Source organism: Zeus faber (genome assembly GCF_960531495.2).
Source record: "Zeus faber genome assembly, chromosome: 18".
NCBI lineage: Eukaryota > Metazoa > Chordata > Actinopteri > Zeiformes > Zeidae > Zeus > Zeus faber.
The window spans coordinates 21,341,321-21,357,321 of NC_137210.1; the positions used below are offsets into that span (position 1 = coordinate 21,341,321).

The 16,001-nt window shown below is 44.2% G+C and overlaps 2 protein-coding genes across 2 annotated transcripts in view; one reads left to right on the forward strand and one right to left on the reverse strand.

Annotated features, from left to right (window-relative positions):
* Nucleotides 1-9,907, forward strand: part of dpp10 (dipeptidyl peptidase like 10) — a gene marked incomplete at both ends in the record, with an annotated part of 92,493 nt that extends 82,586 nt beyond the window's left edge. The window contains 10 exons of the mRNA XM_080019408.1: nucleotides 757-801; nucleotides 4,667-4,765; nucleotides 4,916-4,985; nucleotides 5,491-5,685; nucleotides 6,352-6,406; nucleotides 7,068-7,167; nucleotides 8,180-8,238; nucleotides 8,914-8,986; nucleotides 9,320-9,393; nucleotides 9,770-9,907. Coding sequence (XP_079875534.1) covers nucleotides 757-801; nucleotides 4,667-4,765; nucleotides 4,916-4,985; nucleotides 5,491-5,685; nucleotides 6,352-6,406; nucleotides 7,068-7,167; nucleotides 8,180-8,238; nucleotides 8,914-8,986; nucleotides 9,320-9,393; nucleotides 9,770-9,907 — 908 coding nt within the window. The remainder of the gene's footprint in view (nucleotides 1-756; nucleotides 802-4,666; nucleotides 4,766-4,915; nucleotides 4,986-5,490; nucleotides 5,686-6,351; nucleotides 6,407-7,067; nucleotides 7,168-8,179; nucleotides 8,239-8,913; nucleotides 8,987-9,319; nucleotides 9,394-9,769) is intronic.
* Nucleotides 9,908-14,118: 4,211 nt separating this feature from the next.
* The window catches only part of LOC307243929 (inactive dipeptidyl peptidase 10-like), a 139,752-nt gene continuing 137,869 nt past the window's right edge, over nucleotides 14,119-16,001 (reverse strand). Inside the window, exons 27-28 of the mRNA XM_080018898.1 lie at nucleotides 15,788-15,861; nucleotides 14,119-14,834 (exon numbers count right to left, since the gene is read on the reverse strand). Coding sequence (XP_079875024.1) covers nucleotides 14,700-14,834; nucleotides 15,788-15,861 — 209 coding nt within the window. The 3' untranslated portion in view covers nucleotides 14,119-14,699. The remainder of the gene's footprint in view (nucleotides 14,835-15,787; nucleotides 15,862-16,001) is intronic.

The window sequence follows — 16,001 nt, forward strand, 5'->3', positions numbered from 1 at the left end:
GGACGTCCATGGAAAAAATAAAAACCTCTCGTGTTGCAATTCCAATATTGCACGAGTTCAATAATTCATCTAATTCATCAGTTCCTCATTCATCAGTAAAAAAACAGCTCCGTGTTAATCAGAACAACTACTACATCCGCTACAATTGCTACTAGTGAGTGTTTGCGTTTGCGTTCCATTGTAAAATGTGAGAGAAAGAGGGCCTCAGACCGGGGTAGAGCTGCAGAGGGTTTAATTTGTTGTCCAAAGCAAATGGGATTGAGCAGAGAGGGAGTTTGAGGGAAAGGGTGGAATTATTTATGGGGGGTGAGGTGAATTGAGTAGATGCCGGAAAATGGAACGATTCATAAAGCGCTTGGTTATTCAGCGAGTCTTCTATCCTATTAGCCTCTCACTATGTACTTCGCAGCCAGCACAGAATCAAATTGACTTAATTCGACAGCTATTATGCAGGCGGTGTAAATGACCTTTAACCCCAAGCTTATACAGGTGGGGCAGGCAAAGTGACAAGCAACGGGACGGAAGAGGCCACCCAGGGATTTTCTTGCTTGGATCTTTTGTATGCTGCAGTGCTTTCATTTTCCCCCTTGATGATTGCTGCCTTAATGAGATTTTATTTTTTTTAATTTTTATTATTATTATTTTTATAATCTTCTCTTTTATTAATCAAGTCTTCAGCACATCAGCAAAGAGATTTTGATTTGAGGTTGTAAATCCAAAGTGTGCAAAAACTAACTTTTTTTCTTGTTTCCTCAGGTCCTGGAGTGCCTTCGGTCATTTTGCACAGCATCAATAACGCCAGTAAGACTATTAATAATAATAATAATAATAATGAGTATGAATATTTAACAGCAATATGGGACAACGCCAGGGGGTTCAGTCCAGTGGCTTGTGAGGTTTTCTCCAAAACCCAAAAGTATAGCGTTGATCGCTGATCCGCCTAAATACATGCATATGTAAATCCCTTTTTGGTAAAATTATCTGCTAAAATCATTCTGACCACATGTGGCCAAACTCCTGGGTCAGTAAGCATCTACTCTAGTATGGCGACGTGTATGGTTAACAGTAAATTAACATTAAAGGCAAACATGCCACAAAATAACCAATTATAACTATCATTATCATAATATAATAATAATAATAATAATAATAATAATAATAATAATAATAATAATTATTATTATTATTATTATTATTATTATTATTATTATTATTATTATTAATTGTATATATTTTTTTCTGAAAAGGCTGTAATGCAATGGGAACCATGCCATTATTGTTATTATTATTATTATTATTATTATTATTATCATTATTATTATTATTAATATTATTATTATTATTATACTGAATCCTGACAGAACACCAATGATCGCTTTATCCCAAACCTTTCTCCTTGCAACATGTTTTGATAACGCACGAAAAAAAACCAATCCATAATCCACCCTTATTTTCATGTACACAACTGGTACCTTAGTGTTGACTGAATCCAACCATGATCAAAGAGGTAGAGTTAGGTTGAGGGTGAGGTTAACCCTACCAGTTCAGAAGTATGGAATCCTGAAAGTGCCACAATGATAGATAAATGAATAAAAGAATACAGAAATAAATGTGGAAATATAAAGAAGAAGAATAAAAATATGAGAAAAAGAATAAATAAAAAAAATTGGAAATAAAAAGAGGAATTGATAATAACTGTAATATATATACAGAAAAAGATTGATACGTAAATTTATATAGAAGTATGAATTGGTGTGAATCACAATTATTACTTCTTGATATTTATCTACATCCATTTTTTTATTCATTTTTATATTTATTTTCACATTTATTTGTTCATTTATTTCCAAATACATTTCTTTATCCATTTCATATATATATTTCAAATGTATTTATTTATTTTCATATGCATTTCTTTATCTATTTTCATATATATTTTGACATTTTTTTAAGACATTTATTTCCAGCCATATTTCTCTATTTCTATAGATTTCTCTCTTTATTTCTGCTACTTGTTTTGGTCCGCCCACTAAGTCCAAGCAGCTGATGACTGATCATGTGGATGTGCTGCGTTCACGACATCTGGGAACCGGACACTTCCTACTTCCGCTTCAGAAAATGAACGGTCCTCCATCTCATCATTCCTGGACGGAAACTGACGACTGAGTTCCCCAACGTCGTGAAATCACCAATACGGCGTTCATAGCGAATGACATCGAAGTGAATCAAGAATGGCAGGAAGTTGGGAAGTTTCCCAGTTCCCAGTTGTCTTGAACGCAGCATTAACCTGTAGCTGCCAAGCACAATAATGGCTGATGGTAGAATTTGAAAAAGAGCTTAGAAGTTAACTCAGACAAGCTATTTTAACTCTCGATCAGTGGGTGTTAGATATTGGTGAATCAGAATTTATTTTGATGGGGGTGGAAGCTGTCATGCAGAGTCTTGGCCAAATATCCGTGCTGACAAATAGGGATATTGACAAAGTCGTACGGCCCAGTCTGCGAGAAGTAGCGTAATGGAGTCCTCCATTCTCCAGGGTTTACCAGCGCGTTGGAACCCAACCAGTACATCTGGGAGTGATTACTCGGACTTAGTGGGCAGACCAAAACAAGTTGATCGACAGTCTGTTGGTCAGGAAAAGCAGAAACAAATAGAGAAATGTATGCAGAAATAAAGGAGCCAATAAATGTGAAAATAAATATAATAATGTTTTTTTGTTTTTTTCAATATTCCTCTTTATATTTCCACATTTATTTATGAATAATTGTATTCATTTATTTATCATTGTGGCACACTCCACTGAGTCGAGCCGACGTGACTTTGCTCAGTCTTTCATCGTGTCTTATTGCCGCGAAGTCACCGGAAGCATGAGACGTGTGGAGTTCCAGCGTAAACCTTGTGACACCGATGCCTTTTTTTTTTTTTTTTTTCCCATCAGAAACAGCTTGTGGTCTCTGCGCGTCAGCTGGCTCTGGAGCTGCTATTGCTCACTTAGCTGGAAATGGGTTGGATTGCAGGGGCGCAGGACCATTCATCTCCGTTCTGTAGCCTCAATACGGTTAAATGACAGACAGCAGGGAGCTTTTAACTTCCACCCGCACACACAGGCTCACGCACACACACACACACACGCACACGCACGCGCACACACACACACACACACACACACACACACACACACACACACACACACACACACACACACACACACACACACACACACACACACACACACACACACACACACACACAATTCGCAACCTCTTTCCTTCAATTCCCCCTCTCAATCTCTCCATCTATCTCTTTCATTATCAAATATACTCACAAACCCACACGCTTCTTACAGTCCATTCCTGGACGTGTATCGATAGTTTGTCCCAAAAAGTTAACAGCTGTGGTGCAGAAAAGCAAGCAGTTTGCCCAGGGTTATTTGGACAGACCTTCCATACACAGCTGGGAACTCAAGGCCACTGGCGGTTTCATAATGAGACGTCTATTGATTTTTGGGTTTTTCCATTAGAAATGCTGGATGAATTCCATTTCATTTAGCGGCTTCTCAGATGGCCCGAGTGGAAAAATGGCCAAAATCAGGGAGTCATTGTTTTGTTCGTGTGGAGAGAATAGCAGGGATCCGCTTCATTTTATTTTTGGAAGCCGGTATCACAAAGCCACTGTGGCTACGATGCCTTTTCTGAAATGAACCCCCGATTGACAGCGTTTTGTGCTCATTGAAGTCTTCTAGCTCTGGCAATGGCGCCGGTGGCCACTCCTTTTGGCTTCAGCGATGATTAACCGCAATTATTTTTGAAAGTCTGCTGAGGTCGGGCAACCTCGAAACTATATTTAGTTCCTGGAGATGCAGCACTCAGTGGGTCTGGCAATAACGGGTTGTACTTGATAGCCACAAAAATAAAAAAATAAATAAATAAATAAACAAACAAATAAATAAATATATATATATATATATATATATATACTGTGTGTGTATATATATATATATATATATATATATATATATATATATATATATATTTATATTTATATTTATATTTATATATATATTTACATTTATTATACAATGAATGAATTTGCAGGTTTACAACACTACTTTATAACACTGCACATTCATACAGTATAAATACAGCACTGAATATTTACATTTTTACATTTTACATTTTTTATATATGCAGTACTGTATATGCAGTACTGTATATGTTTTGTACTGTATATATATATATATATATAAAAATATACATACAGTACAAAACATATACAGTACTGTATATATTCAGTGCTGTATATATATATAAATATATATACATACAGTACAAAACATATACAGAACTGTATATATTCAGTATATATTTATATATATAAATATATATATATATGTAAATATATATATAATTAAAAAAAATATATATATATAGTGTGATGATAGCTCCTTTTTTTATTCACCATAAAATCACGCTGTAAAAGCCACCGTATTACATCTTATCTCAATGCGTAGCTTCCATTCCGTGGCTGTATCTGTGTCCCTCCGGGCCACGCGGTGTTATCTGTCATTTCCATACCCTTGGCGTGCCGAGGTTATTGGCAGTGCCTTTGGGAGCCGTCTGAAACCCTCTTCCCCCCCTCCCTCCCCGCCCGCTCCCTGTCCCGATAGATTACTACATCCTGGAGAGCAACTCGCTGCTGAAGAGCGCCTTGACGTACAAGAGGATCCAGTTGACTGACTTCAGGACGGTGCAGGTGGAACAGTTTGGTGAGATGGGGATCGGTGGCGCCCACGCTGTAATCAGCGTTCCTGTTAGAGATGAAGACGGAGACGTGTGTAGGACAGAGTGACAGGCAGACAGGCCGGGAGACAGACGGGTACTTCATTGGTTCGCCTTTTTTTTGTCTTTTTCCCCAGAGCTGCCTCTGAAGATCTCCTATCCTCCCGACTTCTCCGAGTCCCGTCACTACAGCCTACTTTTAATGGTGTACGTACAGTGCATGGTCTAATAATAGACGCCGTTCGGTACTTTTTTTGTCGTTGTATTTTATATTTAACTTTCTGTAATCAGTTCCAATTTGTTGACACTTATTCACCCGCCGTTTGAGAACGCCCATTTAATGGGCGACGGTAAAAAAAAAAAAAAGGAAAAAAAAAGGTCCTTCGCACATGAAAGAGTTGTCATAAAAATTCACATTTCATTGCTTATATTTTCAATTAAGGCATCGGTTCAGCCCAGAACGGTCCAAAAAACATGGATTCATCCCCAAAAAGTGTCATTTTCAGTTTTAATTCAGTTTAATTCCGTTTTAATTCTGGTCTCTGCTGAATCGTGTAGCCTCCTCCCGTTGTGGAGTTATGGACTTATGGGAGTTATGGGTTGTTGGACTACGACACCAACCGAATTAAACTGAATCAAGACCCTAACCCGCTGTTGTTTACAAACCCGTCTCATGTACACTTTCCCCCCCCATCCCGTGCCGGTTGCTTAGCGACGGATCCCCCGGTGGCCAGGCCGTCAGCGAGCGCTTCGTCCTTGACTGGGACTCGGTGCTGCCCAGCTCGGACGACACCATCGTGGCCCGGCTGGACGGGCGGGGCAGCGGCTTCCAGGGCCAGAGGGTCCTGCACGAGGTCCACCAAAGACTGGGGAGCGTGGAGGTCCAGGACCAGATCGCAGCGGTGGAGTACGTTGGCGCGGGCACTTTGAACGACCTTTCCCAGACGCCGCTCGCCAGGGAGCCGGCGGTTCTGTACGACCTCCGTGGCGAAAGACGCTCCTCAAAGCGTCGCCCTGCTCCCCGCGCGTCCCATGTTTTTTTTTTCTGTAAAGTGAGACGCAAATTAAAAAGAAGGGACGACGGGACAAAGGTCAAAGTTAGTTTGGCGGAGCACGTCACAATCTGCAAAGGGCCGTTTTTTTTTGGTGCCTGGGCCAGTTCCCACCGCGAGCGTCTCGTCGCAGCTGAGCGGAGCCGAGCGGCTTCAGGGGTCCGGAGGAAGGAGGGAGGGAGGCGCGGGGGCCTTGGCAACGGTTCGCCGGGTTTTATTGAAAAGTTCAACGCGAATCACGCTTAAGTGTGGTAATAATAATAAGATTAATGGAAATAAAGCGTTGAGATAAAGGATTGGAGAGCCAGCCCAGCGACCTGACTCCCGCTCGCCCTCGTCCACCGGCTCGACCACGCCCCGTCCGCCACGTTGATCCAACAGCTGTTATTGATTTTTCGAGTGCGATCAACTGAATTGAATCGGAACATACGTAAGTTAGGATGTGCTTGACCTGATGATATACAGTACAGTACCGTCATCTGTTGTCAATTGTATTTCAAGTCTTTTGTTTCTTCCTGCAGGTACATGTTGAAATTACCATACATCGATAGGACGAGGATAGCAGTATTTGGGAGGGTAGGTTCATGTTTTACCTTTTTGCTTTCGTTGTCGTTTACACTCAGACAACACGCACGACCTGAGACCAATGCTACACCGTAGTACTCAACTCTCTGTGCTACATACAAATAAACAATAAATAATAAATAAATCAAAAAATCAAAATTTTCTATAACAGACTGAAAATGCAGCTCGTGTTGTACTTACATACTACAGCATAATACCCTTTAACACAGCAGTGTTGACATACCGATATATATTATTCATTATTTTTGTGTGAAAATACCAAAAAAAGGTGACGGTGCATCACTTCCTGGTGCATCCAGGGTCGCAGGTGATCACGCTTTTTCTAGCGCGAAAACTCCAGCGTGTGTTCTGCTTTGACCCAGGGTAGAGTTCCCTGTTTAAATTATTCGAGCGCGTTGCATCGGTGTTTTCGGGCCGAAGGGTCGCACTTACTGTAGAGAAAACGGGCCATGTTGACATAAATTGCGTTTAGAAAAAAATAATGAAAATTGTTTATGGTTCATTTTTTTTTGCGGCTTTCGGCCAAATGCATTAAAGTCGTCGTGTTGTCGTTTTTAATTTATTTACTTTTATAGTAATCCTGAATTTCCTGATAGACAATGCAACTGAAAATAGTGTAATATCTCTTTTTTGTTGTTGTTGTTTTTTTTAGGGATACGGTGCCTACATAACACTCATGATGCTCAAGACGACAGACAACGTTTTCAAATGTGCTTGTGCGATGTCACCGGTGACGGACTGGAAGCTCTACGGTGAGAGACGCATCCTAATCAAGAATAATAACACCATATTCATAGTCTGAATGATTTATTAGTATGCTATTAGTCACATAGTATATTTCCACATGACTAAATCAATATGTCTAAATCCAGTTAGTCTAAGTGTGATTTAAAGCTCATACAGTATCTAATGACCCTGAAATAGCATCAAAACATGTTGTGTGGTGGAATGTACGACACTGTCGGATGGTTTATTAATATCAATGTCAATCAATCTTGATCTTAGCTCCTCCCACCAAGAACCTGGGCCTCCCTCCCTGATTGGCCAGAGATCGATTTTTACAAACTTTCTCTTTCAAACAACTTAAGTCATCTTTCATTTTTTTTTCAAATTCATTATTAATGGTATGAGCCCTCAGGGCCTCCGTACAAACCCTGCACTAGCGCCGTCATATTTCGGCAACGGGGGGCGAGGGAGGCGATACTGTGCTGGGGAATCTTTGACTCGTTTTTGGATCTTGAAGGACGTCTTCCAGGGACCGGCTCTTGCATCATTCAGCTCTCAAGATCAATTTGGATTTGCCATCTCCCGAACAGGCTGACTAGAATGTTTTACGGCGTGTTCACGCGCAGCGTGGAATTAATTCAGCTGAATGCGGGTTTGATGGGTGTGAAGGGTTACGGGTAAAACCGAAACCACCGTCGTAAAAAGGGAAAAAAAAAAAGAACTAAATTTGTGCGCGCTTCGCCCTCTGCTGACAGACCATTTAAGTCTCACGGAAAGAGGCGGAATGGGAGGTGAATCCAGGGTTCACGGCGGCACGGAGTCATACACAAACAAACCAGCGTTCTGAAAAAGAAAAAAACCCAAACGTGATTTACATTTGTGTGAAGACGCGAGCTCCTCAGTGTCATCTCTCGCTGCGGCGAGGAAGGTTTTTATTTCCGCCCGGGTATATGACAGGAATCACACTTTGTCGAGGTGCTTAGCCGCGGCCCGGGGCGCCGCCCGCGTTTGTTAACGCATCACTTTCCATTTGCACAGCGTCGGCGTTCTCCGAGAGGTACCTCGGCGCGCCGTTGCGGGACGACAGCAGATATCAGGTGCGTGTTCTCGCCGCCTCCCCGCGCCTGTTTGCCGTCAGTCCCGCTTAAGTTCCCCGAAAGAGGTGCGGCAGCGGCAGCGGTAGTGGGCGGTGACAGGCCCCCGGCGCTCGGCACCCCGTCAGTTAACGAGCGCCGCCGCCCGCCGCCAAAGTGAGAGGCGGACGAAGGGCCTCCGCCTCCGCCGCGCCGCGCCGCTCCTCCCACGCCCCCCTCAGATCGCACGTCGCGGCTCCATTCGTCCGTTCGCTGGGTCAGTCTGGACTCCCGGCTGGAAAAGCGCCGTCTTCCCCTAATCACGGTGAAGACGGAGTTGATTGTTCTGCGGCAGTTAATCGTGGGGTTAATCGCCGTTAAAGTGTCGCCTCCGCTGCCTCTAGACTCGGAGGCACTTTAAATACACGCTGATATTTGAAGCATATGGTAATGTAAAGTGTGACTTCTTTTTTTTTTGCAAAGAAAATCCCCTTAATTAAGTGTCATTTCTATTCAATGGGCTGAATTATGTGTCTTTGTGTGTATGTGCGTGTGCACACACGCCGGTGACAGGTATATAATCAAAAATCGGAATAAAGTCGTTGCTATGGTTTTAATTGCTCTTCGTGTATTATACTTTCACCGCCGCTTTGCCGGATGTATTAATCTGTTGCTGCCCGGCGTCTGATTTCACCGCAGTTTTCCAGCGTGCTCCAGAACGTTCAGGCATTTCGGGAACAGACGCTGATGCTGGTGCACGGAACGGCAGATGGTGAGTCACAGAGTGGGGGGGGGGGGGGAGGATAGCGGTGAGAGGATAGCGGTACGCCGCCGACGACCACCGCGCAAATGTACGCCCACGACCGGCGGGAAAAAAAGGGGAAAAGGTAACGAGGCAAACGGGGTTTTAATGAAAGATCACAAGGGAGCCGCATCTCTCAAAAGGACGCCGGGCTATGAGGTATTCACCGGAAGAGCAAAAAAAAAGGGGGCTTCAATTGGTTGTGAGGTATTTCTGTTCGGCGGTTGGGATCGCGGCCAATTCGCTCTGACGCCGGTGTGTGTTTTTGTTTTTCTCTCCTCTTCTTTTTTTTTTTTACTCCAGCCCACGTTCACTTTCAGCACACCGCCGAGCTCATCAAGAGCCTTGTGAAGGTTGGAGCAAACTACTCGATGCAGGTACGGAAGGAACGAGCGCCCCGCCCCAATAATCCTGAACTTTCTACGTGTGTGTGTGTCTGTGTGTGTGTGTGTGTGTGTGTGTGTGTGTGTGTGTGTGTGTGTGTGTGTGTGTGTGTGTGAATAAGCTGTTGTATCCTGTTCCGCGGTGTCTTTGTGGAAACAGTTATGTAGAATATGTAAATATTGTGATGCGTGTGCAGAAAATGAGCTAATGCACGTGTGCGACACGTAAAGATTTTCCGAGTACAACCAAAGCACCGCTTTTTAACGACAGGTGGAGTCGGTGGCATTACCGGGTGGCTTGTTGGGCTGAGGCGGAGGGTGTGCTGTCGACTAAACCGCCCTGCTCTCCACTCCCCTGTCTTCCCTCCAGATCTACCCAGACGAAGGCCACTTCCTGTCCCAGCAGAGCCGCCAGCACCTCTTCGCCACGCTGACCAGTTTCTACAGGGAATGTCTGCAGGAGAAGATCCTACCGCTCGCCGACGAGGAGGAGGAGGAGGAGGAGTAGGCCGGAGGCCGGAGGCCGTTCACGGGTCGGACCTTCGACAAGCGCTCGATTCCCGCGGTTTTCGCGGGTTTTTTTTTCTGCTCAAAAAAAAAAAAAAATCCGCCATGGCCTTTGGCAGCTGGACCAAGTGTTTATGAAGGAGGTGGACATCGAGAGCTGCTGGCGCTCAGAAGTGTGTGTGTGTGTGTGTGTGAGAGTGTGTCTCTGTGTGTGTGAGTGTGTGTGAGTGTGTCTCTGTGTGTGTGTGTGTGTGTGTGTGTGTGTGTGTGTGTGTGTGTGTGTGTGTGTGTGTGTGTGTGTGTGTGTGTGTGTGTGTGTGTGTGTGTGTGTGTGTGTGTGTGTGTGTGTGAGAAACATGGCAGGGTGTGAATGCGTACGCCTGTGTATTATTGTGTGGAAAACGAATATGGACGGACAACCGCCGCTGACAGTGGACAATAGCATTGCCGGGACTGAGGGAGGACACTCTCCCACTAGCATAATGTCACATGAACCTCCGGCTTTGAGATGATCCCCCTTTTCGGCAAAGCACACAGTAGAGCGCTCCCCGGGGCTCACGGGGCTGTAGTCATCCTCACATACCAAGTGCATGGTTCTCCCCCACTCACCCCGCCCACCCCGGCCCCCTTTCGCCTTCACTTGTTTTGCCATAGCGTTCGTGTCTGTCGTGGTAGTAGTAGGGAAGAGCAGAACATCGATTCATCCTTTTGGAACTCACCGCTCCCCCTTCGGGGTCCCCGACGCGCCGCAGCGCCGCGAGGAAACCTCCCGCGGAGGGAGACGCCGGGTCACTCAAAGCCGCCGCCGCCGCGACGCGGGCGCACACAAATAAGTGCAATTCCTTTGCCGAGATCCTCCACCATCGCCCGCCCGCCATCGCCCACCCGCCCTCCGAGAAAAAAGTGTTTTTTCCTGGGTCACACTTTAGTGTACAGCGGTCTTGTGTAGACATGTACGATGCCTTATGAGGTTCGATTTACTGTAAGATTCCATCGTCATTCATCAGTAGGGTCGTGCTTCACCGGCGTCAGCTCAGGTCCGGGAGGCATTTTTATTATCCCAGACAGACAGGTGGACGTACAGACGTACAGACAGACAGACGGACGGACGGACAAACAGGCGACAGCGATTGGGAAAGGTCACACGTCCTGTGTCCAGACAGCGGGCGTTGGGTTTCGATCTACACTGGGAAATCTGTCCTTCTTAATATCTCATGTGTTTTAATAATCTTATTTTCTCAAAAAAAAAAAAAAAAAGTGTAAGTACTGACAATGGAGTGATATGACTGTTTTTTATTTCTGTTTCACTCTTATATCTTAGACTGTAACGGTGGAACACGAGTCGTAGTCGCTTTGCAGCAACTTGACATTAGTACAAATACATGAATGCAACGTTGTTTATTTCAGATAGCAAATAAATTCTAAGAGAATTAAATCTGTGTCGACAAGTAAGAAACAAAGTAATATCACAACAATTTTTGGCACTTTCTTTTTTTTGGGAAAATTAAGATAAACTGTAAACGAAGCTAAGGGGATTTGTTAAGACGGACATAATAATTATTATTATTATTATTATTATTATTATTGTTATTATTATTGTTATTATTATTGTTATTATTATTATTATTATTATTTTATTTTTATTTTTTTACAGTGTATGTACGGTGTTTTGCATGTCTACAGGGAGCGCGCGAAGTGTTGCCACGTTTTGTACAGTACAACGCAGAGTGTGTACATACATATATTTTTGAGATATGTCTCATAGAGAGTTTAGTCTATGGGGGCGGATTGATTTGACCTGGATGTCTTGTACAGTACATGTTATTATTTTTCCGGTTTCCTTTCGACCGCTGATTTTTCTTCTTGGGATGGATTTTGTAATGCTTGTTCTCGTTCATTTTGCTGTTTTTAAAGAGGGAAGAGGGCGGGGTCAAGGCTCGGGGGACGTGGTTATTGTGATTGTCCTCTAGTGATGATTATGAATAAAAAAAAACACCAAAAAAAGTTAATAAAAGTGTACATTATCATGATGCGTAGCGCCCGTATTGCACTGGGGGGGTGGGGGTGGAGAAATTGTTCTCGGTATTGATTTTCTCCATTTGTCATAAGAGATGAACGATCCAGTCGCCCCGACACTACAGATTATATTGTATTGGCTCCATCACCTTGGGACTCAACTTTAAACCGGATTGAAGTTAAGGTTGAAGTTATCGACTGGCGGATTAAGCCCCCGAAATATAATTTGAAAGTTTCACTCCTCATAGACTCTGTGTGTGCGTGTGTGTGTGTGTGTGTGTGCGTGTGTGTGTGTGTGTGTATGTCTTATTGACCTGAGTACTAATCTCGTCTTCGCTGGCGATAAAGCCTCATATTCTCAGAGTAGAATTTGCCGATATTCAACACAACAGCGGGAAAGAAAACAGCGGACGATCCCGTCTCCCAAAATTTTGGACGAGTTTTGTCGTGAGTTTCAGTTAACCACCCGCTTCTACAAAAAAATGATCAAGAACGTATCAAGTGACAAATAAATTGAGTAGAATAAAATAAAGCAGACAAAGGCGGCGTTTGTTTTGGTTGGTCGTCAGGATTTCACACTTGGTAAACAAGCTCCACACAAATGGTTATTAAACTTTTTTTTTCTTTTTTGTGGGATCCATTTGGAGGCTCCCCATTGTTTGACACAATAGCAGCGCCCCGCAGCGAGCGCCGCTCTGCTGGACGCCGCCGCGCTCAAATTAAAAAGGAAAATATAGGGAGCGACAGTCCAGCGGCACACGACAGTCACACCACTCGACGACGCAGCGGCCGGTTTCACTCTTTATTTCAACGCACATGTTCTATCAAATATACAAAGCACAATCTACCGAGGCTTGTTTCTATGATATTTCAGGTAAAGGATGACTGTGCCGTGCGTGTGACTAAGTCGACTGTAATACAGTGAGGCTGAGTCCTCGCCCGCACGTGTCACGGGTATTTCTGAAAGCACGTTTTTCCCACCTTCCGTTGAAAGGACGCCACAGAAGAACACGAGGAGCGTGCAGCGTATTGAGCCCCTTCATAACATTCCGACACGATACCGTATGGACGCCATTCCAAAAGAGGCTCCGTTTCGCTTCCTCCACACAAATGCACGAGGGGTGGATCAATCTCCACCCCGGAAGGCGTTTCCCGGACGCTTTGTTTCCAGCGACCCAAAACCGCTATTTTCATTGGGACAAAAGGCAGAGGAGACAGCGTCTCTGTCTACGTGTGGACAGGGCCCGAGATTCAGGCATGAAACCAGCGAAATCATTTTAATTCATAATTATATTCGTGTCACTTGGGAAAAAAAAGTCATCCATAAACATTTGAAACATGATTTCCTCTGTCAAAATAATATTCCTTTAAATCTGACTAGATAAGGCTCATCCGTCGCACTGCCATGCCTCAGAGTCTGTATTAAACAACCTTATTTCTATAAAACTCATTATTCAATAACGTCCCTGAACTTCACAGACTCTATTAAATCCAGATAGAATCCACATTATTATTAAATGGAACATTATTTATTGGAAGTAAGAGAGAGTAAGTGAAGATGGCACTGGTTGATGATTTATCTTATTCAGATACTGTATTGTATGAACAAAGAACAATGCTATATTCTGTAATTACTTCCATTATTGATGAGACTTAATGTGATGCAATGCGGGGCTTTCCAGCATTGTGAAAAAATTGGTTTCAAATTCGGATAACTGCTCTGCTTTTCATCCAAATGATGAAAGGTCAAATATCATGAAAAATATCCAGATTATATCTGGATATTTTTGATTGCTTTGACATCTGATTTTCAAAGGCTAGTTCTGGTATTGTATCTTCACCTTGTCATAAAAAAAAAACCAAAAAAAAAACGTAGTTGTGTGCATCACCTTAATTCTTACTGTTCATGCTCTTTATAATTGAAGATATTACTTGCAGTCCTCTCTCCTCCATTTTTTAAACATTAGACGTGAATTTAAGACGCACTCAACGTTCTGTTCTCGGCTGGTCGTGCACTGGAACGCGCCGTTCCTGACGGGGCTGAATGCGGAGGTGGCTCGGGTTCCGTGGGGGCGGCGTCGGTGCAAAGACGAGACGCCGACCGCAGACGCTCTCCGACAAAACCTCAGCTCTGTAAAAGCTCATTTGACGGATTTCGGTTTCATGCAGTAAACGCTGAACAAGTGAATGATGCTGCGTGACGTAGTAAAGGCACCTGCAACGAGCGTTGGGAGGATGTGGAAGTCCAGGTTTTGGTATATTAGGACTGGATTCTAAAGGAAACACAAATATATTCACAGTAGGTAACAGCAGTCCGAAAAGAAAACAACAACAACTTTGCTCTAAAAAAAAAGGGGAAAAGAAAATCCTAATGCTTCACTCCCTGACATCGCTACCTAAAATGACAGATACATCGTAAAAATTCCATAATGACAGGACGCCGAGGCCATCTCGGTCCACTTCTACACCGTAACCGCTGTAAGCCCCTCCGCATCCCGTTCTATTCTCATGGTGGCGGCGTCTTGAGCATCCCGGCCCCACGCCGCGTGGACTCGTATCAAGAAGCCCGGCATCGTCCTTCACTCGTCTTCCTCCTGTTCACTCTCATCGTCACGGGGTGTTTTCGAACACAGCGGCAACTTCAAAAGGAAAAAAGAACGAAAAAAAAAGAAAAACAAAAAAAATAAGTGAAATCACACCCTCGGAGCGCCGGCTGGGGACGGGTTCTCCTGGGAATGCTTGTCTCTTTCCGCCGGAGTTGAAAGGCTGGTTGGGCTCTAGTCGTCTTCCTTGGACGTGAGCGGAGGAGGAAGCTCCTCCCGGAAGCAGCGCCGGAAGAAGCCGATCACCGAGCTCAGCAGGTAGCGACGGCCGCGGGCGGAGGACATGTGGTGGCCTTCGTCGGGGAAGATCTAGACAGCGGGGGGGGGGGGAGAAGAAAAAAAACTGAAAATTGATTTTATTTGTTGTAATCGCAAACGGCGATGGAGGAAGTACTCAGAGCTCCTAACTTCAGTAATAGTACAAATACCCAGATGAAAAATGACTCGAGTGAAAAGTGAAAGCACCTCAAGTACTTAACTCAAGTATATCTACTTGAGTAAAAGTGTAAACGTCATGTAAAATTATATGTGTATATAATTATACATGACGAATATATGTAGAAAAATGTATTAAAAGTATTAAAAGTAAAAGTACTTTTTATATCCAGTGCCCCGACGTAACAGAGAGTGTAATTTGGCATAAAAGTATTTTCTGCAGAGTGTTGGTAAATAACACTATAGGTGGTGTCATAGTCATTTACAAATATATACAAATATAAATGTAAATGCATATAAAAAAAAATAAAAATACCTTAAGTAATGAGACTGTTAGAAATGTAATCGAGACAATGTGATGTGTGTATGTTTGGGGCCACGGCCGCTGAGGGGGCCACACCATCAGCGCGGTAGGGGCCAGAGAAACGATCGGCCAAAGCCGGGCGACTTGGGGAGAGGAGCGATCGGGGCGCCCGCAGCGCTGCGTGTCCTCCTGCCCCGTTCCTCCAAATAAAACTAATTAAAAACAATGCCCCGTACCCCCGACCCCACCCCCACCCCAACCGGCCTCCCTTCACCCCTCTTCTTAAGAAATACAGTCCCAGAGGTTTCATACGGCAGCAATATCCCATTTTCCCATCACATTTTGCTTTCCAAGGGACAGGGTTGGATCTCGACGGCTCTTAATTGATGATGTGAGGGAACGGGGGCAGGGATGAGGGGGCGGAGGGGGCGGAGGCGGCGCAGGGGGTGGCTCCGACAGGGCGCTTGTTTGAGCTGCTTCCTGTCGGGAGGGGCGTTACGGGCGAGCTAACGGCTGAAGTCACCTGCAGGGTGTAGTTAGCGCTGGACGCCGACAGCCGCTTGACCAGCTCGGCGGAATGCTGGAAGTGAACCGTGGCTGCGAAACAAAGAGAGAAACAATGTTCCGTCAAAGAGCGGCGGACGGCTGTGCGTTTTTTATGAAAGGAAATCTTAATAGAGGGAACAATTCACTCTGCAGAGCAATGAGTAATACATTGGGGATTAAGATATTCGACT